The 27,999-nt window shown below is 33.8% G+C and overlaps 1 protein-coding gene across 7 annotated transcripts in view; it reads right to left on the bottom strand.

The window, feature by feature from the left end:
* Positions 1 to 27,999, bottom strand: part of osy (ABC transporter oskyddad) — a 124,576-nt gene that overhangs the window by 49,973 nt on the left and 46,604 nt on the right. For all 7 annotated transcript variants that reach the window (XM_014230054.3, XM_014230056.3, XM_014230055.3 and 4 more), the window contains one exon: positions 16,411 to 18,354. In XM_014230054.3, the coding sequence (XP_014085529.1) occupies positions 16,411 to 16,640 (230 nt within the window). In that variant the 5' untranslated portion in view covers positions 16,641 to 18,354. The remainder of the gene's footprint in view (positions 1 to 16,410; positions 18,355 to 27,999) is intronic.

The following is a 27,999-nucleotide window of genomic DNA, read 5'->3' as shown; positions in this document are numbered from 1 at the left end:
TATGGTTGTACATTGCCCGATTAACGTAAGACCTTTTTTTTAATGGAACATTAACCAAGTAGCCGTCTCTGCTGGCCAATACTTCTTTTTGTAAGCGCTTTTCAGTTTTATTCTTCCTTAAACTCGCATATATTGCTGAGGTAAACTTTTCACTCAAAAAATTAATTCCTTGAACACATTATAATATTCGGTTATTCTATAATATTACAACCATCAATTTAATAGTACCTTAACTGAATTGCTCTGCCGCTAAGAATTTTGCAGGCCGGAACAGTTTAACTAACGTCAAAATGCCAAATGCAGAGAGTATGTAATGCATATAAGTATAAGCTTTCTAGCCTTTCCAGAATAGACTAGACCATTACATATAGTCTTAAGAAATGCCACAGTTTATACAAAACTACTATTCATCAAAACCGTCAAGCAAACTCCTTATTTTGTGAAACGAATTTGTCAAGATATGACAAATGAAGGGAAAGACACACCCTGGAGCTGTCAAGCTTGGTTGGGAACTACTTTATCGGCTATAGAAAATAGGTTAGTGTTGCACATAGATGCGGTTCACCTACTCATTTTATTTTTTGATACCCAGAACAAAGTATATTAAGTTTGCCGGGAAGTTCACAACACCTAGATGGAAACATTGGAGACACTGTAAAGTTTATACAAAAATAAGCAGCGGGATGAGCTAAGTTGATTTAGCCGTGTTCGTCTGTCCATCTGTATGTATTGTACATATATGTATACGCAAACTAGACCCTAGATTTTTGATTGATTCGAGAACCTGCTCATTTATTGGAAGCGCCGATATCGGATATAGCTGCCATACATACTTATCTATTAAAATTAAGCATTGTAGGGAAGACTCTTTTATTTGGAAAGGTAACTTCATGAAAGTTGCCATAGATTGTTGTCCACAGCAGCGGCACAATCTCCAAACAAATTGTTTTCATCGGATAACTAGAGTATGTAGCTGCCATTAAAACTAACCGATTCATATCAAGATAAAGATCATGTTATACCCTTTTATGCTATAAAAAATGTGTCTGTGAACTGTATTATAGTTTCGGTGCAGAAAAAGCTAATGTTTTTTGTTTTTATTTTATTTTTATTATTACTTGGTATTATATGTTATGGATACCTCCTATAAGAAGCAGGATATTCGTAAATTAGTTATTGTGTTATAATTCTCGCTGCTTTAATATATCTAGAAACGGTAAATGTTCATCCAGATTTATGCATGTTCTCGAATAAGTTTGGAATAAAGTTCAAATTAAGATCGAAGTAGTTAATTTCCAAGTTTTCTGAAGAAGAGCTTTCCATTCTCAGTGATCTTAAAAACCGACAGAGTATGGGCGTAACTCTCAGCATTTGGTGGGAATGTGTTTGACTGTTTTTTTTTTCTTAAATGAGTCCTATCTTTGGCTTGACTTCGATTTGATTAGAAGGTAGTTAAAAATTGAATCTTACGTGTTAAGAAAGCATATTATATAAGTGCGTGGAGTAAAAAATCGATAGTATAGAGAACAGTCAGCTCTAAACGGTTGATAGATTTTTATGAAAATATCTTTAACAATTTAAATACCTCGTTAATTTGAGGTTAGCGGATAGGTAACGGCCGACGCGTTTTTTTTAACTTTGAGTCCATGACTACCCGCTAGAGTTACTAAACTCTTATAAATTTGTTACTTTTATTGTCCAACCCTTCTTTTATAGAAGCTCAGTCGAGCAATTTGGATAGGAAGGCTACTAGTCGTGGTCGGGTGGTTGTGAATCCCGGTTAGTGACGCCAGCTGAGTTCATGCCCAACCATCAGAATTAAAAACCTAATAGATTTAAATTATTCTGGAATCTCGCAAAAAAGTTAATAAGCAATTTTGTGAGGAACTTGATAACCTCTTTACCGACAGGTGCCTAATTACTTAAATGAATATTCATTACATACACATACGCGTGAAAGAGCATCGTTTTTAGCCAAAATTTTGTAGCCTAATTAATCTAATGTTTTTGACACGTGCTACCCAATATTGCTTTTGAGGTGAAGATGGAAAACTTTTCAGCTTACATTTAAGTGAAGCGCACACTAAAAATCACTGGACCATAAATTTTGTATACCCACCCGGTTGCAGAGCGCTTCAGGCAGAAGCTGCGTGAATGCAACATAATGCTGTAACAACTTCCGGTACTTTTACCAAGCAACCAAGAACAACACAAATAAGGCGAACAACAGCACAAGTAACGTTGCCAACCGCACACTTGCGGCACGCTAGATTCTACGCTTGTGTTTGTGTGTATATAATTAAAAGAGGCAAATGCAATCAACACCAAGCGCTGAATGGGAGCGACGGCGGAAGAGAGCGGATAAAGTGTTGCAGCTGAGGCTTCGTGCAGCATCGGAAAAAGAAGAGTAAAGCTTGGCAACAGCTGTGAGCAACAGCTGCAGTGCTTAGTGAGCGTTGGCGCAAGACATGTCAAGTCGTCAGAAAACTTGACCATGAAATACCTGTAAATACCTGCTTACAACAATTTGTAATGCGGTAACTGATGTGCGCTGCACAGGCTTCAAAATCAAGGTGGAGCTGTCTCAAATAAGCGGAGCGTTAATAAGTAAGAAAACGAGGTATGTCTTTGTACATGAAACTTATAAGGTAGGGTTAGGTTCGTCTGGAGCCACGAAATTTATCAGAATGAAAAGGATATGGTGCACTCTAGCCGATATATAGGGTTTGAAGTCAAACACAGGCAATAAGTTTGGCATATAAGGGACATGGAAAGATTTGGACCGATTTTAGCCACTCCTTGCTTCAAATCAGATATTGTTAAATGTAAAAAAGCTCGTAATTTCTGCGTCACAAACACATATGTGCGGCATAAAGTCAATCGTGAAGACCAAGATTCATATATATGTTTATATATGTGGCTTATGAGAATTATCTATGAAACTATCTGAAAACTAGGTATGAGGATATAATATAAGGGGTTCCATTCATTTTCGGCACTAAACCATGTTAACATTAATATAGTTCGCATATTAAACGAGATATATGCTAAAATATTAACCAGTAGTTCGGAGTTCTTTCGGAGATTGGCAATAGCATCTGCAGAAACTATGAACAGAGTGAGAATTATTTTTGCCTAGAATTGCCACAAACCAGGAGTATCATTTGTGGTGTAGTAAGTTCATTAAAACGCAAACGAAATCAAATTGTTAAAAATCGAAATTCTCCGAAATCTGTTCGGTAAATAGTGAGTTATGAATTTTAAGTCGAAAATGAGTGATGTCATGCACAGATCTAGAAGTTTGTGACCTGAACAGAGCCACGATGTCTGTAACACCCAGAAGCAAACGTCATAGACTCTATAAACTACATTGTGACCAGACAGTTTCCGGAAATTGTCATTTAAACTGCACGCACTGAATAATTTTCAGAACTTTTGTTTTGTGAGGTTGCTAGCACTATCCTTAATTGCCATGTCAAAAATGAGCGACATCTGTCAACCAGTTTGTTTCCAGCAGCTGTTAAAAGCAGTCGACCTCAGTAGTTGCGAGTTTTACAATGGAAAATAATATTGAACAAAGAATTTTCATCAAATTTTATGTTTTGAACCAAATTTCGTGTGTGGAAACGAAGCTAATGTTAGAAAAGGCTAATAATGAACAGTCAGTAGCGGATCGTTAAATTTTTTATATATTTTTATATTAATGGAAACTGAGCGTCATTTTACTAATAATAATATGATACAAGAGTAAAATACACACTTTCAAGAACACTCGCATTGATTGATGGTACTCAAAAATGTGGTAATAACAGAAAAATAAACCAAGAAACACATTTAGATATTATAATTAGTAAACGAACAGCAATTTTAAAAATAATTTTCATATTGTCTCATCAAGTACCTAAATCTATAGTTGACTTTAGTAGCGTTGATTTGTGGTTATAAGTCAGTTTTCGTTGGCCAGTAATTAAGAGATCAGAGCTTAAAAGCAATATGTGCGATAAATCTGTATTAAAAGCGACGCGTGAATTTTACCGTATATGTGATAATCAAAACCTTTTTATAGCTTTAATTCTTGCTTCTGTAACTTCTTCAAAAATCTCTCCAAGCGAAACGAAGGATTGTTTTATAACTTCGAGACCTTGAAGTAAAATTTTATAAACCGATTAAGGTAGTTAAAACCAGGAATATTTGCAAATCAGCTTCTTTACGGTTTCGAATTAAAATTTCAAGATCATAACGGCAGATATGTCAGAATTATTGAAAACACAAAACAAAGCAAAGCAGCGACTTTGTAAAGCAAATTTGATTTTGAATGAAAAATTTGACGTTAGTATATTGAAGATTATACGCATATCGACAAATTTGTGTAGCTACACTTAACTTTTTTGTTACCTTAATACCAAACCTTAAAACCATACACATTGAAAAAGAAATGAATGCGAGAATCGAGGTAGAACACAACTAAAACTTTATGTAAACATATTAAAGGCGCACATAAAGTGCAAAAAATACAGGGGATACTAAAGTATCGACTGAGGGATAACTACAACACAAGCTATTTTTTGCTAATTTTCTAACATAAAATAAATACCTTTAACTTCAAAATCCATTTAAAAAAATTTTAATTCGTAAACGTAATAAATTGCTTGACCGCTTTGAACTTCGTTTTTGTTATGAAATATCACGCCACGTACACTTGCTCTTAAAAATCAATAAGTGATCACAACTTTAATGCTATTTTTAGACAGTTCCGTTAGATTTCCAGAAAAGCACGGTTTGTTATTAAGAAGTTTAGACATTTTAGAGACAATTTGTATACTTTGTTTAACCTGATTGTGTTTTATTATTTGCCTATTAGCCATGGTTGATTTTGTTGAACAAAGAACTTGCATTAAATTTTGCCTCCGGATTCTTGTATGGATACCTTGAAAATTTTGCGTAGGGCCTTTGGTGATGAAACTATGGCAGCAGAAACCATTTATAAGTGCTACAGCGGGTTCAAAGCGATCTAAGAACACGATAAAGACGAACGACCAACAACCGAAGAGGGCAACGTTTAAAAAATAAAAAAGATTTGGTGCCAAAATCGTCGATTGACAATTAGAGACTTAGCTGGTAGTGTTGAAATATCATTTGACTCAGGCCAAACCATTTTGAACGCTGTTTGGTGTACTGACAGACATGTCGAAATGAATTCGATTTGTAATTTGGAACTTTTTAATATTACGCCCTATTTCCAGCTCGATGAGATCTGCAAAACCATTATGCCCTATGCAACATGTTACCAAAGCGTAAAAATATAGGTATATTATATAAATCTACGCACGCAAGCGTGTATATACATATGTCTGAAGAGTTTTCATATTTGCTAGCATACAAAAATGACAAACGAACAAACTGTATAACTGAATGAGTGAGTGTGTGAGAGCATTATGGAGACACTAAGTGAGTGTATGTGCAAATACTAGGTATGGCAATGAGTGATTGTGCATTTGCTTGGCTTGTATGCACATTTGATTGACCAATTGTCCGATTGAACGCATAGTATATGTATATTATATACACCATTGTTTAGGGCTGCCTACACTGTCATTTGAGATTTTCAAACCAGCTTTTACATATAATCAATCATATTCTCATAACAGTTAGCCATTTGTTGTCGATTAAATTTATCTCTGTTGCTCATTTGATTGGAGATTGTACTTTGCATTTATTAACATAATATTTGTTGTCTTGGTTTGCTGCTAAATTGACAATAATCGTGTAACAAATTGCCATTTAATTGGTATTATTTTGTGTTCGTAAATTTCTATAGAAATCAAAATACGCAAGTAAATAATATTGTTATTAATAATATTAATTCCTCACGAAAACTCTCAAATTGCTGCGGAAATTGAAATTTTGCTTATGTATTAAATAATGAAATAGAAATTAATAGCCCTCCAGCAGCAGTAACCACAAACGCTCATGTTTGGTCATCTTCTGTTTTTGGCATAATTGTTGTTCTTATACTTCAAAACCTAAAAATCCTCTGAACGTATAATGGATTTTCTAAGGAACTTTGTCATATGTAAAATATATTGAGATTTGCTGGCAAAAAAAATAAATGTTAGAAAAAACGGCATTTGTGTTAGGATAAAAACACATTAATATTCATAAAGTAATGGATATGGTGTCCTAAATACCACTTACTTTGAATATGTACAATTAGGGTCTCCGCTCATTTCCAAGTTTATTTTTTGTTTTTGTAAACGATCCAGAATTTTCAGGTTATGTTCTAAGCAGAAGGATCCAACGTACACAAGCTCAAGCGTGCCCAAATCATTTTACTTTTCACAACTATTTATGAGATTTTTTGAACCAAAAATAAATGTGTGTTTGGCTCGTTTGTTTTCAGCTATATTTTTCTTAAGTTATATATTGTAAGTTTTTTAACTTTCTCGGATCTTGGGTGCATTCAGATTACCGGTCATAAATTTTATAAAAATGCGGTTAAAAAAAAATCGAGCCATAAGTTTCAAATCACTTTCTCAAAGTCTTTTTCATAAAAACAAGAACAAGAACAGTATTAAGCCGATTTTGCGGTCTATTAATTTTGTATGAAGATCCATTACGCTTATGCCGTTTTCGCTTATGCAACATCATAATATCACAATCCATGAGCTTTTTTTACAGAGGGTGATACAGAGTATAACCATTCTAATAGGCAACTTACTGGGAAAGCTTAGAACGCCGGCACGTTGTGGTACTCCTCTTATACATATAACAGATCATAAACCCTTACAAGTCGACAAAGTGCTCTGAGCTTACCACAAATATGTTGAGGCGGCTAATGTCAGTTTCCGCTTTGTCTCCTGGTACGCCGAAGGTAATACTTATGGGACAGTGTCCATTAACAACCTCTACGATTGTGGCGAGATGAACTTTTCTAAGGGCAAGTAGTTCAATAGATCTGCTGTGTTCTACTCTACGCCAAAAGGATCTTGAAGTCGCACAGTAGCGGATCTCCATTCGTTGGATTCAAATCGATCCCATTCCGATGTGAGCATGGAAAGGGGCCCCCTTCGGTTAGCTCATCTGCTCTGAAGTTGCCAGTGATTCCGCTATGATCAGGCGCCTAAATGGCTCTAATGATGAAGTAGCTTGACGTTATTTCTAGTTAGGATAGACACGCCTTAACTAGCTTAGAGCGTACAGTTAGCGAGCTCAGCGCTAGTGTTGCCGTTTTATTTTTGTAGAAGTAATGATTTTATCGTACATTTTAATTTACTTATCAATACACGCGATTTCACACTTTTTTTTTTTTTTATCTCTCTCTTTCTCTCTCTCTCTCTCTCGATAAATAATCTTGCAATTTTATCTTAAATTTAATACAAGCTTTCTTTTCTGTATTTTAGGTTAGACTCATTCATAGTTTATTAATCCAACAAGTTTTTTTTTTGTTTTTACGTAAAAGCTCTCTACGCTCTGTTACTTTTATAGTGCCTATCAAGTACATACAAGATTGATAACTCTCGGTAGTAAATACTTCCTGTAAACTCTGATAAGTGCCGCGCACATTCCATTAATGTCTCGTTATTCATTTCTAATTAATATTAAAAGCATATTTTATTACAAATAATTTTTCAGAATTTCACATTAAGAATCATTAATATTTCATTACTTTCCCGTCTCATTTTGTATGTACTATTTAAATTCTTCTAAACTACAATTCCCGTATTATTAATGAATATACAATTTTATTATAACGAATTAATACGCTTCTAATTATACCCGTTAGCTTTGTAATGAATACTTTATACCGTAAAGTCGCCAAGAGCGCAGCGTTTTAGAGTGCTGTAATTAAAACAGGCTCTTATTCATTGCCAGTTTAGAGTACGTTAATAAGTAACGTGATGACTTAAACGCCCGTTGACTGAGTTAAGTCATTCAACAAGTAATTTTTATTGTAAATAAATGTTTTTTTAATTGCACACTGCTTGACGGCAAAGATTTTTAACTCACTACGATAAGTTTGCCTGTATGTCGAGACTTAATTTAGCTGCAGCTGATACCTGCTTCATAGCCTTCGTGTGTAATTATTGTTAACCACCATGAATATTACTTACTGGTGTCTCGTTTATGAGGTAGCAGAACGAAGTGATTAGATTCGAGATCGGGCAAGGTGAGCGCATTTAACGTCTAGTCGCACAGCATTTGCAATGTAAGCTCAAGTTCAGGGTGCATTGCGGTGAAAAAAAACGCATATAAAAAACTTGTTTTAAGGTGAGCAAATGAAACGGATTAAGGTGGAAAGTTGAAGGTGAAGTATAAAAGAAAACTGTTATTGAGCGCAATGGCAAATGTGATGTGAGATTTACGGAATTTTATTATTATATAATATATTTATTACTGCAGAATATTTTAGAAAATATGCGCGTAATTCCTATAAGTCCCACTGAAAAAACTATAACACGTAAAATATTGTAACATTTTGAGAAACTTAGCGAAAGGGTTTTTAAGCTTTGGCCCGCTCAAATAGTAAATATAAACTAAATCAGTGAATAGAAATTAAATATTAATACGGTAATACAAATAAGTATTTAAATAAAGATGGAGATAAAGTTGAAGCGAACGCTAAATGAAACACGTAAGGAAGCACTACGTTCGGGTGTAGCCGAAACTTTTATACTCACGCAATGATCAAGGCCGGAAATACTTTCAGGGGTTGCATAACATTAAATTACACTAGGGGATGAATTGTCCTGTCTGAATTTCAATAAGATTTCTTAGATATTAACTGATATGAAGGCAACCGGAAGTTCAAAAATATTTATATTATGTATAAGGGAGCTACCAGAGCTATTGGTCCGATTTTACCCATTTTTCGCACAAGGGCATGCTGTTATCAGAAAAATATTCTCCCTTAATTTTCAACAATAAGCTTCACAGATTCACCGATATATTCGGTAAAAAATCAGTCATATGCTCTAGGGTCCACATAATATTTGGTGTCTGTACCCTTGAAAATTTATAGTATGATTTCGATAATTTTTGGTCGTAAGATAAAGTAGTTTGAGGACATTGTTTGTGCGAATTTTTATTTTGACAACTTCAATGATGTTTGATTTGTATACTGGAAATAGAAAAATCAGATAGAATTTAAAAATTTATTATATGGGAAGTAGGCACTGCACAATAGGAATGTTTGGGTAATTTCACACACCAAATTTGGTGAGATATACGATTTCACCTAAATGAGGGCGGTGTCCAGCCCATTGTCCAATTTTTATATCTGCTCTTATAAAGCTCTTTTATACCATGTAGGTTGTGAGATTTAATGCTGTTGGCGCATTTATTTAGTGAGTTATAGCACTCTTAGTAGTTTTCAACAAAACCGTTATATGGAGAGTGGACGTGGTTATTATCGGATTTTACCCATTTTCACTGAATATGTAGTAATGACAAAGCATTTTTTGGTTGATTTAACTTTATTTTAGTATTTTAAACTGTTTCAAGACATCTTCTCCTTTATTTCAAAATGTTTATAGGGAACACAATAATAGATACTTATGAGCAGCGAATTTTTCGATTCTGTACAAAGGAACGGAAAAATCTCCTAGTATATATAGATGACTTTTTCAGTAATAACATAAGAAAGTCTAAATAAAATTTCTAAATATTTATTTAAAATTAGTATACAACTGGTCCTCAAGTATCGGTCGACTGTATCTAATAAACCCATAAGAAACGAAGTAATAAATAGAAACTAAAAAGCGGTACATATTGGAACTGCATATCTCACTGATTTAGTTGACGGAAGGTCATCGGAGTAGTTATATAAGAACTATACGAATTAGGGATTTGTTCAGGTAAGTTCCGTTCTCTTAATTCTGGCTCTGGTTAGCAAATCGCTACTGTGCGTAAAGCAGAAGCTGCTCAGATTTGCTTTGATTTGGTCTCTGTCTCCTTTTTAGCAGTTATGTAAAGAAATACTAGCTAGAAGAGGCTAGAAGAAACCCGATAGCCTAAAAATGTATTTCAAAGCCCTTGTCTCTTTAAGTTCCATAAGCGAAAAAAGCAGCTATCACAAAAACAAAAACATGATTTAATGCGCACAAACTCATTAAGAAGTTTACATTGAATTACTTGGCAACAAGTTCCTAACTTCACTACCAATTTATTTGAAGAACTTATAAATAAAATTACATTTGACTCGACCACTAACTGAAAATTAAAGAAAAGTAAAAGAAGCAGAAACAAAACTAATAATAGAAGCACACAACAAACTATGACTGTGTTAAATATATTTCAAGAAATTCTCCAGTCATCACAAATTCAACTCTTTATTTAAGAAAACAAAGTTTGGCAATCTTAATAAAGGTGCTATATGCAAAGGTATCAAACCAAACAAATATAAAACTATGAAGAAAAAGCAAACCGAAAGCAAGAAAAAAAAAGAGCCGAAAATGAAACGAGAAAGAAAACACCAGAAAACCAAGAACTAAAACTATGCAGCATCAAACACAGAAGTTTTCCCTCGGCGGTAGTTTCTTGATGGCTTGGCCGATTGAAATAATGAAATAAAATACGAAACGGGAGCATCAAACTTTTCGGTGTGAGAAAATTGCCAGCGAAAGAGTGAAAAAGCCAAATGCTAGTGGGAATGCGAGAAGGAAAAACGAGTTTTCTATTGAATGGCAGTTATAGCGCACTTCGAGTGCTTTAAATTGCAAAACATTAAATTAAATTCAATAAAAAAAGCTAGAAGCTGAAGTTGATGGCAATAAGTCGCAATTTGAATTCAAATATGCGATGCTATCAAATATCTCAAGCATTTATATACTTAAAACCTTTAATAAATGGCATCGAGTGTGCATTAATTTATGAAGAAAATTTGAGGTTATGTTATTAAATTGCTCTTATTGCAGCAAAAATATAGTTTTTATCCGAGAAACACAGCAGAAAAAATATTTAACTCTGTTCTTAGAAATACCTAAATTAGACATAACAACATCAAAAAAAAATATTTGGAATCTAAGTTCATAATATAACTAATTCGTTCGCACCGGCTTACAGTATTTTCAAATTAATTTCTCATTAAACCGTATGTTATAAAGTGCAGGCGTTAAATTTTTTCAGAACTGTAGAATCTATATCTATATATGCCATCATTGATACGAGTAGATAAAAAAAAATAAATGCATTCAAATGTGTTGAACTTTAAGAAGATTTAAAAATATATTTTATATAAAGAAAGTTGTGGAAGCTAAGATAGTTCAAAAAAATACTTCTTTCAGTTGTTTTTATTAAAAACTATAAACGTTTCAAGAAATCCAATATTTGAAATCTGTAAAAGTAGATTACAGCCATTGAAAAATTTGTGGAACTTAATTGCAAATATGTGGAACCTATGTGTTGCCTAATGGTTTATTAAGTATGGTGCTTCAAAAAGGCAAAAAAGTTTTGATATGATTTAAAATCTACATAACTCATTCAAAAAATTGTGGAACTTAAGCTGTGTGTTGGAAATTGATGTTTAATTATTATTTAGAGGGATATTTTTTTATTTGAAATATTTTAGAAAACGCGCACATCTACAAAAAATAATGAGATAATAAAAATTACAACAACAATAAAAATGAGTTGTTTAAATAAAGTGGAAGCTAAGTTTTGTATTACGTAATGAACTCATATTAATGATTTCAATAGATAACGAATTCTACGGGTTCAAAGAAGTGAAAGCATTTATGAGAAAAATTTGAAAACTTAAAAGATGTGTGGAACCTATTTACTCTTTAATAATTTAGTAATTATGGTGCTTCCAAAAGAAAAAAATGTTTTGGAGTGATTTGAAATCTATCTCTGTAAATAAATTGTGGAACTTGTTTAATATTTATTGCATTATTTAATATCTCGAAAATAAAGTAAAAAAAATATCATATAAAAAATAAAACTTACAAATTTGTGGTACTTAAGAATAAAAGCAAATTTCTTCACAAATAAATATTTTAAACCCTAAAATCTTCAAATAAGATAATTAAAAAGTTTTTCGATAACTTATAATTGCTTTCAAAATTGTATTTTACGGTTAGCCAAAGCGTTTTAACGGTTTAATTTATTCTGGCGCACACAAGCACAACGGCGACCTCAATTCAACACCCACATAATTTGTAATTTTCAATTTATTTTCAAGTTGAATCAATTTATTAAGAACATCCTGATCGACGTAATGCCATTTGTGCGTTGGAAAATACTTCAAAAGCGCCAAAAATACGAAGCAGCTCATTAATATGTATTTATAGTTTCAAGTTCCTGCGCCCATAAAAACCACAATTCAAATTTTTTATTCATGTTCTTCCCCAAGCAAAAAGCAACAATTCATGGAAAAACGTGTTTTCTGGCTTAACAGCGGAGAACAATGTATGTGTGTGTGTGTGTGCGATCGAGTATGACTGTGAGTGTGTGTGTTCTCTGTCCTTCACATCGTACACACGTTTGACCAGTGCTCTGCCTATACACATCCCATGCGTAAGCGGCGGCGCCCTTGACCGTTATGCCCACCAGCCAACTCATCCTTTCACATGCGTTCTCGCTCATTATCAACAACAACAACAACGCCACGTCGCTGAACACAAGAGTTAGCGTTGGCGTTGAGTTGAATGCTGTTGATATTCACTCGCATGCTGGTTGTTGTTATTGCTGTTGGTGTGCTTGTTTTTATTATTCCGATTACAATATTATGTAGCATCGTGAATTATGTGTATTGACCACACGATTTGTGGTCACCAAAGCCGATGCGGCCACGTTCGCATGTATCATTTGTTGTCGATGCCGTTATTGCATTGTTGTTGTTGTTGTTGTTGTTGTTATGCTATAACAAATTGAAAGTTGCACATTCAACATTTTCGCAATATTTTAGTTTTATTTACTCGTATTTTATATGTGAAGCATTTTTTCGGCTCACTCCATCCGCCGTTGACGTCTAGTGCTGGAGTGTGTGTGACAAGAGAGTGTAGTGTAATTCTTAAGGGACATAGAACGAATTAAAATTCGTGTTTTATGTATTTCAATAACCTTTGTGTTTTGTGTTGTACGTGTTTTTATTGTTTTTGCTTGTCATCGCTCTTTTCGGGAACCACTTTCGAATTATTCATGGCTAAGCAGTCGCATACACACATACAGGTATATCTAGTGTCCCTGCTTGATATTTATGAGTTTTGAGTAGAGTTTGAGCGATAAGCTATTGTTATTGCTTGCCTACATGCCCTGTAGGAATATCGAACTCATGTGCTAGATTTTATTTTCGAAGATTTATTCAGAAATATTTTTTTCAGAAAAAAGTCTTAAACGACAACATAGACAAGCGTTAAAATAAATTTTGAGTCAAAAACCGTCACATTCGGTAATTTTCATATATATATAAAGAGTTTAAACCAAGAATAATTTTTTCATGTCCAAAAAAATTTTTACTCGAAATTTACTTTAAAACTGAGTGCGCTGCCTATAGATGTTAAAAAAAAAAATTTTTTTCTATCCAAAAATTTTATTTCTGTCCAAAAATTTTTTTTTGTATAATCTACAGATTTTATCCCCAGGCTAAGCAAAAAAATAAATACATTTTTTTCGTTCCACCCTAATATATATATTATATATGCCAGATATACAGAAAGAGTCAAGAATTCGACTTCTCCATGGTAAGTATTTTATAGAATGAAGACTTAAACTATTCCCAACATATTTCCTTTATTTTCTTTCACGGCTCCCATCTGTGTAGATAAGCAAAGTAAGTTAATATCAGTTGCCATGTGTTACTCTTGACGGGTTTCAAGTGTCAATAGATGTTTTAGAACAACAAGGCTTTTACATATTTATGAGCTGGCGAAGTGATCCATACAAGAGGGGAAATAAATCTAAACGTGCATGAGTATATGCTAGTGTGTGTGCACATAAAAATCCAATGTTGTCAAAGAGGAAAAACAGCGCTTATGTCTGCAAAAAAAATAAGAAAATCGAAGAAAATGTCTATCGAAAGGAGTACACTTCGCTATCAGTCAGAATATAGTAGATAAATGCAGTTGTGAACTGGCGTAGTTGAAGAAAGGGGAATTGTTGAAGTAGCCTATAAAAAGAGAGTAAAGTTATTGCCATATATTTCTTAGAAGCCGCATACCTTATTTGTATTTTCTTTATTATATCTCTTTATCTGCATCAAACTGGCTAAATGGATGGTTAAAGTTTAACGAGTTAAAAGTTGAGTTTTTTCACTGCAGTAAAGCGATTTCATAAAATATTGATTTGAGTTTATGTTCAACAGAGTAAGGTTAGGATAGAAAAAGAAACTATTTTCGCCATCTTAAAGTCAATTTTTACATTTAGATTATTTCTAGACTTTTACCTTACTAAATACTTGAGTGCAAGGAGCTTATAAGACATCATACGAATCACCCTGAACTGGCTGACTGGCGCCTATAGAGCTCAGGACCAGTCGTTCCAAAAGAAATTGCTAGGGTACAATGGAACTATCGCCATTACTGACCTCGGTGCGATATTAATGCGATCAAAGTGTGAAAAAATATTTCTCTAAAGGTTTCTGTTAAGCATCACAAACTCTGGGTCAAACATTGTGTTAATGTGGGTAATATAAATGCATAAATTCCTCAGTATTTATATTTTTCGCAGCTAAAAAAATATGAGCACATACGCGTACTTGTTACTCGGAAGAGCTATAGCTAAAAACTTTCATTTTGTTGACACATTTTATTTTATAAAAATATGCATGGTGTTGCCACCCTCTTTTAACAAACAATTTGAAAAAATAAAAATTATTGACAACGTTTCAACTCTAGTGTTGTTACAAAATGTTACTTAGGTACAAATCTCCTAATAGTTTTGATATACAAACTAATTACAAGTATGAACATGGTTGCCACGCTCATTAAAATTATTTAACATATGTATTTTATTAAAACCTAAACGTCTTAAAAAGTGAACTGAGAAGCCATAAAATAAGTTGTATGATGTAAACTATATTTTTTTGACGTTGCAACCTTCTTCAAAATTAAAAATAAGTGATTATTTGAAAGTCTGCATTAAAATGTGAGAAATAAATTCAAAGGCTTGCTAGAGTATTTGTGCGCAAGGAGTTGCCACACTAAATACCAATAAACACATATGTAAGAAAAATATATTACGGACATGAGTAGCTTGTTTTTAAGAATTGAGCACTGCAAAAAACATATTTTCATTGAAAAATTGAAAACAATGGACGATAAAAAATAAAGCTATTTTCAAAGATTCCAGATTACCATATTTACAAAATGTACAAATATAAATATTTACAAAGTTTTTTTTTTTTTTTTTTTTTTTTTTTATAAAAACATGAAAAAACGTGACATTCCGTTACAACGAATACAACGGATTCCTTACAAGAACTTGATTTTGTTCGCTCAGTTTGTATGACAGCTATATGCTGTAGTGATTTGGTTTGACTAAATTCTTCAGAGATCGCACCATTGTCGTACGCAATAAGTCTTGTGTAATTTTGTGAATATATTATATTTCTTCAAATGAAAAAGTTTTCCATAAAAACACTTTTTTGTATCGTTCAGTTTGTATAACAGCTATATGCTATAGTTATCCGATGTCAGGGGTTCCGACAAATGCGCAGCTTCTGGGCGATAAAAGGACGCGTGCAATATTTAAAATTGATATCTCAAAAACTGAAAGACTAGTTCGTGTGCATATAAGCCCTATTCAGGGTATAATAATATCTGAAAAATTACCAAAAACTATACTCCAAAAATAAAGCTGTCTTCAAAGATACATATTTACATATGTGTGAAATTATTATATAGCAATCGAGTTACCAGCCTTATTGAATATTAAAATATTATTTCACATAAAATAAGGTAAAATAAAGTAAATATGTTAAAAGTATATTAACCAAAAAAGCACCGACTTATATGGATATTTCCAAAGTATGTATTTCACTTTTTTGAATTCACTGCCAATGCGCTTAACTTCGTCAAGGCTAAATCACAATTTACTCCAACTTTCTAACGCAGCTTTACACCAGCAGACTCACACAGGCATACATACTTACGCAGTAACGGTTACGCAGTGATTTCTGCTTTTATTGCACTTTTATGTGTCAATCCTGCCATTGAACTGCGCACCCACACACACACACACAGCCATACTTTACTTAATAGTATTTACTTTATTTCGCATTTTTGCGCCAACAACTATTTTTACAACAAACTTGCAGTGTACTGTGCATATTTTCATTCTCACGCTACAAGTACACCACTACACAGTAGCTGTACGAGCGCACATACATATGTTTGCATGTGTATGCATGTGTATAGCGTTGGAAACATATTTATTTCGTATGCTGAATATAGAATGACTTAAACATACACTTACATGCAACCCTTAGGAACAGTCATATTCAGGCCATCCAACACGACATTCGGATTTTTGCTATTTCCATACATTTTATGCGCCCTCCGCACACATACCGCCTGCTGTCGCCGCGCGGCCAATGTTGACGGTTGTGTCTTGAAGAGACGACGTCGGGCAGCTAAATCCGTTTCGGTGCTTGTCACCTCGACAATGGTGTTATTGGGTGGCAGACCCTCCGCTTCAGCATCCATCTTGCTACTGCTGTGTGTTGTTGCTGTTGCTGCTGCTGCTGCCGTTGTTGTTATAGTGTGCACTGTGCTGTTGTTTCTTTATTCGTAATTCGGATTTTTCCACACTATAATTGTGTTTCGTTGTTGTTGTTATTGTTTTTTTTTTGGTATTGTTTTTGGTTGTTGTTGCTGTAGCAATAGCTCGTTTTCTTCTGCGTCACAACGTCTCTGGCGCTTTAAGTGCTGCGTGTTTCGTACGCTGTGCGGTGCGCCGTGTCGTATACGTAACACTTGCTTCCTTTAGATACGCTGCTATGTTTCTATATGCGTTCGATTTGCACACGATGCTGTGTATCGCTTACACTTGTTATTTTTACTGCTGCGCGTACAATGGTTGTTATGTTTATTGCTGTCAACAGCCAGCAGCCAGCAGCCGGCGCTGCGTTCAATGCTCCTCAAAACCTGCTGCTAGTCGACCTTCGTTTGTGCTGCACGTTGGCGCACGCGTTCGTCTGGAATTCTAGTAATGTTTTGTAGTTGTAGTTGTTGTTTTTTCACGTTTTTTCTTTGCTGCAAATGTTCGTCTGTGTATGCGCTTAATTCACTTGCGTTGCATGTCCTGTTACAGCTACACTCTTACTCACGACCAGGCAATTCTGTCCTGTCACACACACTTTTTTCTCTCTGCAGTTTTTCGGCGCGTGTATCACTTGTGTGTTGTGTGCGTCGCTTCGTAGTTATCGTACTTTTACCGCTTCGTTATTGCCGTCGCCTGTGTGCGCTGTTGCTAGTTTACTCTGCTACGCCAGTGTTTATGTTACACTTACAACAACAACGACAACAAGGGTAACAATGTGTGTAGAAATTGTTTTTCTGCTTAACTCTACACTCCCACTGTGTATAGATCGCAATAATTCTTGCGGGTTTTGTGGTTGTTGCTGTTTTTCGTTTCTGTTCTTAGCTTGCTATGTCCTTACGCTGCTCTGTCACGCAATGTTGCACATTTAGCTGCGTTGCGCACGCTTTGCCTTCTTGCTGCCACAGCACTTCGCAGTCTCTCTGCTGCTCTCTGCAACTCTTTCGTATGCTGCTTTCGAATAGTATTCGTTATTTTTGTTGTTGTTGCTGTTACTTTGTACCACCCACCGTGCGTCTATTGTCTCATCAAGTGTTACAATTGATGTTAAGCAGACCAATTCAGTACACCGTCGTTGCCGCTTGCTGATAGTTGTCGCGTACGTTGGCCGTATTGTTGTATTGCTCTTGTAATGGGGCAAGGGTAGTAGTGACTAGTAGAGTGTAGTAGTTGTGGCGAAATAGCAGCAATAACTGTAAAAATATACTGTGAGTGGAAAAACTGTTATTTCGTTGCTTTTGCTTGCCGCTTGGGGCGCTTGCGACTTGACTCTTGTCGCTACTGATTTATACAACGATTGTTAAATGTATATATGCGCATATATAAATTGATATGTATATATATATTTATATTTCTTGTATATATGTATGCTTGTATATGTCTTTATTCAACGGCACTTATTTATGTGCATATGTGTCTGTCTGCTCGCCTTGGCTTGCCTCCTTTATACGCCCTCTCGGCTATTCATTCAATTTTAGCTGAATTCTATTCACCCCGCGGCTGTTGCCCGCTATTTTTGTTGTAGTTGCTCCTAGCGCTTTGCTACTATCTTTATATGCTTCCTAACTGGATGTTCGGCTCTTCGTTGGCAATGTTTGTCTGCAATGAAATCATACAAAGGGAGTAACGGTAAATAGGGGAAAATATCGAAATTGCTGTATGGATGAGTGTTTATAGTATGTTTATGTATACGAGTATATGTGCGTGCAGCAGGATAATTATGATGTGTAAGGATATGTTATATTATTCATAAAAATTAAGCTATTATTGCAAGTTGCGGCGACGCGTGTTGATAACGGTTCCATTGTCGCGCACATGGGCCAAGCTTGTACCCTCATCCTCGCCACGCTGTATGCTAAGTATTTTCATTGGTTGTTACGCGCATTGTAAATGTACCAAGATTAGAAGTCGCAGTAAGCATTCGCATGAGAGTTGAATGATTTTTGCTCATAATTTAAGTTTAGAATTTGGATAAAGAAATACACAGAAAATGGAGATATATATGAGTCGCTTAAATTTTACTTTTTTGTGGTGTATTGGGGGATGGTACTCTATCACTTCGAACCGCGGAGGAATGGTTTCGACGATTCAGAGCCGGTGAAAACGACACCATGGATAAGCCAGCTGGCGGAAGACCTGTGACGACAAATACCGATCAAATCATGGAATACATCGAGTTAGACCGGCATATGGCATCTCGTGACATCGCCCAGGAGATGGGAGTTAGTCACCAAACCATTTTGAACCATCTGCAGAAGGCTGGATACAAAAAAAAGTTTGATGTTTGGGTGCCGCATAATTTGACGCAAAAAAACCTTCTGGACCGAATCAACGCCTGCGATATGCTGCTGAAACGGAACGAACTCGTCCCATTCTTGAAGCGGATGGTGACTGGCGACGAAAAATGGATCACATACGACAATATCAAGCGAAAACGGTCGTGGTAGAAGGCCGGTGAATCGTCCCAAACAGTGGCCAAGCCGGAATTGACGGCCAGGAAGGTTTTGCTGTGTGTTTGGTGGGATTGGAAGGGAATCATCCACTATGAGCTGCTCCCATATGGCCAGACGCTTAATTCTACCATCTACTGCGAACAACTGGACCGCTTGAAGCAGGCGATCGACCAGAAGCGTCCAGAATTGGCCAACAGGAAGGGTGTAGTGTTCCACCAGGACAACGCCAGACCACACACTTCGTTGATGACTCGTCAGAAGCTACGGGAGCTCGGATGGGAGGTTTTATCGCATCCACCATATAGCCCGGACGTAGCGCCAAGTGATTACCACCTGTTCCTGTCCATGGCGAATGCCCTTGGTGGTGTGAAGTTGAACTCAAAAGAGGCTTGTGAAAAGTGGCTGTCCGAATTCTTCGCAAATAAGGAGGGGGGCTTCTACGAGGAAGGTATTATGAAGTTGCCGTCTAGATGGAAACAGATCATCAAAATATATTTTTATCAACTGATGTGTTCTGTCATTAAATTGGCATAAAAGAATTCCAAACAAAAAAAATGTTAACTTCGGTTGACTGAAGCTATAATACCACTTAATAATATAATATTTTTCAATCAAAAAGTTTTAAACTTATAAAACAATTAATTTTTAATTTTATTATTGTTATGTTTTTTTTTTTATTTTATATTAGGTTATACATAGTTTTGCTTGTTAAAATTGTTGTTAATTTCAGAATTTTTAAAGTTTAAAGAATTAAATATTTTATTGCATTTTTAATGTTTTTTTTATTTATGGTTTTAGGTTTCTAATTAAAATTTTACATTTGTCTTTATTTTATTTTAATTTATTAAATTGAATTAAATTTATTGAATTAATTTTGTTAATATTTTATCTTTTTTTTTGTTATACCCTGAACAGGTTATATTAAGTTTGCCACAAAGTTTGTAACACCACGAAGGAAACGTCGGAGACCCTATAAAATATATATATAAATGATCAGCATGATGAGCTCAGTTGATTTAGCCATGTCCGTCTGTCCGTCCGTCCGTCTGTATATATGCAAGCTAGTCTTTCAGTTTTTAAGCTATCGAACTGGAATTTTGTACTTGCCCTTTTCTCACTAAGAAGCTGCTCATTTGTCGGAACGGCCGATATCGGACCACTATAGCATATGGCTGCTATACAAACTGAACAATCGGAAGCAAGTCCTTGTATGGGAAACCTTTTTATTTGACGTAATATCACGAAATTTGGCATGAGTTATTTTCTAAGATAACAATGAAATTGTTTTGATCGGATGACTATAGCATATAGCTGCCATACAAACTGAACGATCGGAGTAAAGTGACTGGATGGAAAAAATTTTAATTTTTTATTGCCGATTCACGAAATTAGATCTGAATCAAGTTATTGTAAGGAACGTATGGATCTGTGAAGGGTATTATAGCTTCGGTGTAACCGAAGTTAACGTTTTTTCTTATTTTTTTTTTAATTTTTTTTAATTTTTAAAATAAGTCCTTGTTAATATTGTTAAAATGAATTTATTATTTCTTATATTTTTTTTGGTTTTTGTATATAGTTTTATTTTTTTCCTTGTAACTGAATATTAATTATTTTAATTAAATTTAGAATTGTTTAATTACATTTTTGTAATAATTTTGTTTGTAAAATTTTTAATTTACAAATTCTAAAATTTAAGATAATTTATTTTTTTGTTGAGTTTTTGTGCGATTTTTCTAATTTTTCTAATTAATATTTTTTATTTGCATTTTTTTAAATTAATATTAATTTTATTTTAATTTACAAAAATTGTTAATTAATTTTGTTAAAATCAACCGACTTTTAATATTTGTTCTTTTACTCTTTTAATTTTTTCAATTTTTTAATTTAAGCCCTTGTAATTAGATATTAACTGTTGTAATTAATATTTTTGTTAAATTTAAATATTGTAGTTTTCATTAATTTTTTTAATTCCATATAAACTTTTAGTTTTTATTTTCTGTTGGAACTTTTACTTCTATCGCCAGCAGAGTCGTTAAATTTATAGTTCAAATTTCTTTTGTAACATTCTACGGCCTTACAACTCGATCACTGCCAATATTTTACTTTAATTTGTGAACATGCTGCTTATTTATCATTCAAATTAGATGAATTGAAACAATGTTGTCCTGAAAGTCTTGTACATTGACATTCAGCATATTTGGTTGATTATGTATAAGTGCATACACATATAATATCTAGAAATATGTGTGCGTGCCTGAATATAAGCGTGTATTTGGCTAAGCAATCGCCAATCAAATAATATGGCGCATAGTTCTCACCACAAAACGCACACACAAACACATGTATATATTTCTTTTCTATGTATCATCTTTTATTTACTAAAGCAACAATAAAATGTCACAAATGCCAGTCGTTGTCACTCGTCAGCAAAGAATGATGTATTACAAAAAAAAAAAAAATATAGATGTACTTTATCGCTGCGCTGCTGTATTGCTGTGAGATTTGTAGTCATGCACATAAATTAGAGTACAGACGCTGCGCAGATTTTGCGCGTACACGCGCACGCATACACTAACAAAGGCACTCTGAAATTCTTGCTGACAATGTGACATTTATTTTGTTAACGCATTTTGGGGGAAAAAACGGAAATAGTGATTGCGGTAAATATTTATTATGTGCATATGTAACTATTCAATAAATATATATTTGTAAGTAGCGATGTGTGTAAAGATATGCGCGCTTATAACCGTTATTTTATATATATATATATATATGCTCAAACCTAGCTATGGTATATACCGCATATTTTCACCATCTCACACACATACATACATACGCACATGCATTTATATGGCATTTCTATAACTGTTTTACTCCATGGAAATCGCATGCCATCAGACTCAAATCGTTTACTGCTTCTTTGCCAGCATGAAAATATAAAATTGTGCTACTCGAGAGCATAGCAAAATATTGAATGTCATTTTCTTTAGATTCGTTTTTCATCATTTACTGCTGCATATTACATACACACAACGGAAATATTATTTTATTATCATTGTAATAGTTGAGAAAAAATTACTACTGTTATTTCTACATTTTACTTTTCATATTTTTATTTTTGGTCTGTTTACATATCGAATTGTGCTGCTTCCTTGCTATAAGAAGTTAGCGGCGCGTTTAAGCGGAAATGATTCGTAAACTTAGCCCATTCAGCCATAGCTTATTCATTCGATCATTCAAGCACTCACATCAATGATTATGAATTGCAGTTTGTAACTTTCGATCGCGTATGAAGTACAACCTTTTATTGCTTAAATCATTTTGCATATTTTATGTTTTTTAAGTTTTTTTTCTTTATCACGCATTCAGTGTGAAAAAGTTTACGCAAACTGGCTCTAAAATTTATGTAAATAGTTGTAAGTGTCAACTTTGTTGGTTTCTATAATAGTTTCATATGACTTTCAATGATTTTGATAAATAAATGTCGCATGCTTAAAGTTAAAAGTGCCTTCGATTAAAATTGATTGCCAAAATTATATTTTGTGTGCAGTTTGTGCTTTTTTTTTGTTTGTGGGATATTTAAGTAAAATTACTAATAATAATGATAAATTGCATTTTCTTTGAAATGGAAAGCGCCATTAATACATACATATGTATTTAATACAATAGGTTGTATGGTATACAGCGCCCTCTTATACTACTTGTATTGCATACCAAGAATCGACACACTATACTTTTAGGAATTATAAATGTAAAGTATTATCATTTTATTTAATATAACGGTACGAATTTCCTTCTCAATATTCTTTTACTACACATTTCCTTACACAACTGTGATGAATACAGCAACATTGCGTATACGTATCATTCAAGGAAGCAAGGCGCCGGGGCGTATACGTAATATTTTATTTTCACTTGCAGCAGCAAGTATCAAATATAAATAACATTTTGATAATAAATATTCAATGAAATTTTTGTTTTGAAAAATAAAGCCAAATTTATTAAATATACTTGTAGCAATTTAAAGGTTTCTTTCATGCTTAAAACAACAAGAATGTACATGCATTTATTGTAATACTAACTACATATATGGTTGGATATGTGTTGCAAATATTATTTAAAATCAAAATGGTTTCAATTTAAAATAAAAACATGTAAAATGAGCCGAATGCTCAGAAAAGAGCAGGTGAACGTTAAAAAAATAAAAGAAAAATGATATAACAATTTTTTTCATAAATTAATATAATATATTAAAAGGAAAGTTGCGTTCGTACATTTAAAATCATAAATCAGCAACTTAACAAGCGCTGCCACGTGTTTTAATTGTTTATTCAAAAACATTGTTAAGATGACTGAAGAATTATAGCAAAAGTAAATTAAAGTGAAACGAGCTCAGTTATTATACTTTACAGAAAGTTGCCACCTGTTTTTAATTTTAAATAAGTTAAAATTGATAAGAAAAACATATTCGTATAATATGAATATCAAACTAATGCGGTTTTAAAAAACTTGTAAAGGAAATAATTTTCGGAAGGATTGTCACCCATTTAAATTTTTTAATTCAAAGGAATTGGTAAGACAAACAAATTGTAGCAATAACGGCTTCAAATTGAAGAGGCTTTTTCGGGTTTGTAATTAAAAATACGTTGGAGAGGTGTTACCACCTGATAAAAAATTTTAATTACAAAAAAAATTATACGGTTAAGAAGGTAACAAGTATATCAAGATAAAGTGGTAATAGAAGTGTATTAATGTAATTATAGAAGGCGTTCTGGTGAAAATTTTTAGATAAATGTTACCAGCTTTTTGAAATATTGAATTAAAAAACATTTGTAAAGGTTGCCACCTATTTACAATATGCTACTCAATCTGATTAATTAAATAAATTAAATTCAGCAATATTGGTATCAAATTTGAATTATTTTCTGTTCATAGAAATATTTTCAGTTGTAACAACAACTTATTAATTTGAGCTAAGTTAACACAAAGCTATCATATCATATCTTAAATAAAATAAAAAAATTCAAAAAAATTACTAATTCCTTGGTAGTATTGTTAATATTCCGAAAAAGCTACCTTTATCTAATACCATTATATATACAAATATTTTATTTTAGCTGTCTTCGATTCGTCAAGCGTTACGCCCCAGCCAATCGTATAAACTATGCCAGATGCTCAAGCAAACGAGCAGCACTTATGGTGCAACTCTGCGCTAAAATGTCTTCTGACGCATGCGCAATAGTGTTGCGGTTTTTATTTGGTGGAGCAATTCTTTTTTTGGCGTTAAAATACGTTGCTGTAACCCTGTTGTTGTTGCTTATACATGTAATTTTTTGAGAGTAGATCAGAAATGAGCAGAGAAATGGTGAATCGAACACAGCCTTTTTGGTAGCTTGAATATATACGTCAAGTATCATCGCTAGTATCGACTCATATCGGTGCTTTTGTTGCTGCGTTTATTATTATTTGCCAAGTTGAGTTTTTTTTTTACAAACGGCAACTTAAGTTTTAGTTCTTGTACATCATTTTACTTTTTCTATGTTTTTTACATGCGATTTTTTAACTTTTGCATTAAATTGTTCATCTTCCAAGCAAGTAAACCTAAAACAAGAATATTTTAGTAAAAAATAAGCGTTCCACCAAAACGTCTGATTAATTTTTTCCATTAAAACTTTTCTTTAAAAGTTATACGCAGTTAAAGTTATGCATCAAATGTACTGAGTATGCATACAAGTGCCGTATAAATTATGTGTTGCTCATACGACATGGTGTACTGTATGAATCCTTATTACGCTTCTATGAAGGCTTCTTACACTTGGTGTTTAACTTTAGCTGCGTATGACTTTTAACGGAGTGGTTTTATATAAAATAGTTTTAAAATCTTTTATGCAGCGCGTTTAATTTTGTATTAGAATAATTTCTTTTTAAAGTTGTAGGTTTACTTGTTTATTGAAAAATATTAAAAAATTCAATGTTATATAAATAAGAAAAGCGTTAAGATTTAGACACAGTTTAAATAATGAGCTTGTTTATGTTGAACAATCTTTTTAGGGCAAAAACTGAAACTTCAGGTGGTGTTTGCAATAAAATTAAACTAAAAAGTAACGGACGCCCTAATGTATACTTATAAATATTTACACACCCACATATACATAAATATTACTGTATTATTTATTTAAAATGTCAATGTTGACTGTCGGTGTCACACACATATCCTTCCCAGCCCCCTACACTGCGCTGGAATTTGTCATGCTAATAATGCACATTGTTAGTAAGGTAATAATATAGGATAACAACACTTAACCAATTCTGTGTCATTGTTATTCTAATGCTGGTGTAAATTTTCAACGAGAACATGTGTCATCCGTAACAACAAACAATAATAACCACTACAATAACAACGGTAATACCGAGAGGCATTAAGTTGACAGCCACTCTCTTGCTCGGCGCAATTTTTTTTTTTTTATATTTTACTTTTTTACTTTTATTTTCACTTGTTTTGTTGTTTTGTGTGTCAAACTGCTAGACTGCTGGCTGCAGCCCATTGTTATTGTTGTTATTTTAGATTGTAGCGAAAAACATATTTAGAATATTTATGGACCAGGCGCGTTATAGGTGTATTACAGCTGTCGAGCGAGTCGTGTGTTAAAGATTTATGACAATAAAGCGCAAGCAAACGGCAAAACGACAAAATTGGCTTCATATGTTACATAGTTGGACATTAGGGTGATACCTAAGTAAGTTAGTTGTAAAATGTGTTTAGTTTTACATTCTTAAACGTTACTATGGCGACTAAACGTTTTTAATCTAAATTTTGTTACCGTTAAGTTGCTTGTGCGCGAGGGTCAGAGATTAAGTTACCGTTAAAAGTCATAAAAAAATTAAAATTATATTGCTTTCTTTTTAAATTCAAAACCTATAAACATAGCAATTATAATCGCAAACAGTACCTTGAAATTTGGTTTCCATTAGATATGATTAGCGTTTGAGCTTCCTGAACTGGATACGATATATAGATATTTATTTTTGATATTTTTTCTTGAACGAAAACTTTAAACTTTTTAAGTCGCTGTGGAATTTTCTGAATTTTGATCCCTTTTGAACTTTGACTTTCGGGTGAGTGGAACTAATCATTTCAAATCTATGCTACAACGGATATGTGATATTAATATTTGTTTAAGAATATCATTGGTTTACCTTAATGTTTGTTAAAAAATCTTAGAAATTGTGATAATGGTCCATTCATTTTAAAGATCTGAGAACACTGCGAAATCCATTTCAAAACTTTACATCCGCCACTTAAGGACTACCGCAATGAGCATATGTAAGTTCAAGCGACATGAGTGTGTCTATAAACAACGTTTGCTCTATGTCGGACAGCCTGAAAGCCAAAATCTGAATAAGAATTCAGCAAACGCTGTAAAAAATATATTTTATTGCACATAAAATTGAGTGCGCGTCGCAAATGTGCTTCCCACGTGCGTATGTAAGTAAGCTCGCGTTCAGCGTGTACCAGTACATATAAGCAGAACGTCGTGTAACTGCCAGCGCGCCGGTTGTTAACCTTTCGTTTGTTGTTAGCTTTATCCACGTTTGTAACTGTAAGCGCATATTTGTTGTTCTTTTTTTACCGGTTTTGCCTATTCCTTATTTATTATTTACTTTTGTGATTGCTTTTCAGTTAATAAAATTAGCCTAGGCGAGACGTTTTGGACAGCAACAGTCCGCCGCAGCCGCTAAATGTTAGAAACTTAAAGAGGCGTCGCTTCAGAAATGGTATTACATTGCTGTTTATTTACTTTCGTGCACAAAGTGCCGTTTTATTACGGCCAACTCATTAATAGGGATTATTTTTTTTATAGAAAACTGCAGCAGTAAAGGTCATGGCTCGTAACTGGCGCTTTTCGTGGTAGACATATTGAAATTTGAGCTGTTTTTAATAACCAAAAGTGTTTTTGTACCAATGTGGAGGACGTATAATCATAGTTACCCATTATCTGTACCTGCAACTGTAGTAAAATATTCTTGCTTTTGTTCATTCTACAGATCTCATAAGTTAGGTTAGGTGCTATGGAAAATCACCGTGATGCAAACTTACATTGGGACAATTAAAGGCAAGTCTTTTGTTGCGCGGATAAAACTCTTAAGGCTGATTTAAACCCATGAGATCCAAAACGATTTAACGTTAGCTTCTCAAAGCGGCAGGTGAAGAAGGATTTTCTAAAAAGATTCTATATCACCTTTTTCTCAACAAGTTTAACAGTTGGCTACCGGAAATAATTTTAAGTTCGTCGCGTGGATCCCCAACTGACAAGGTAATCCACTGGGTCTCATGTTATTTACCCCTGGAATGAAAGTTTCATCCACCTCGTTAACTGCCAGTCGACCTGCGTTCGCCAAGATCATTCATGGCATATACGTACAGTAAAATACAAAAAACAAATGGCAGAGGCGACCAGTCATGTCCCCAGTGTTAACATAATAAGATACAAGTGGCTTTGCTTTGTCATATTCGAAGCTCAGACCTACGACTCCAACCCATTAGGTATTGCATACATTGATATAGAGCTTCTTATATCGTAAGACCACTTCGTCCATAGAAAGCAAGTATCCAGTTCTGCCAAAATACAAAGCATTCTAAGTAGCTACAGATTTCAGTTATAGTTCTCGTTAGCTCGTTCCTGAATTACTGCAATGGCGGCAACTCGAAAAACTATGCCGGTTCGTACTATACAAGACATATTCGAGAAATAGTTACCTTGTAATCAATCAGGCTTGGTTTCACAAATCC

Source organism: Bactrocera oleae, chromosome 2 (assembly GCF_042242935.1).
Source record: "Bactrocera oleae isolate idBacOlea1 chromosome 2, idBacOlea1, whole genome shotgun sequence".
Classification (NCBI taxonomy): domain Eukaryota; kingdom Metazoa; phylum Arthropoda; class Insecta; order Diptera; family Tephritidae; genus Bactrocera; species Bactrocera oleae.
This window is presented reverse-complemented; position numbering and strand designations above follow the sequence as displayed.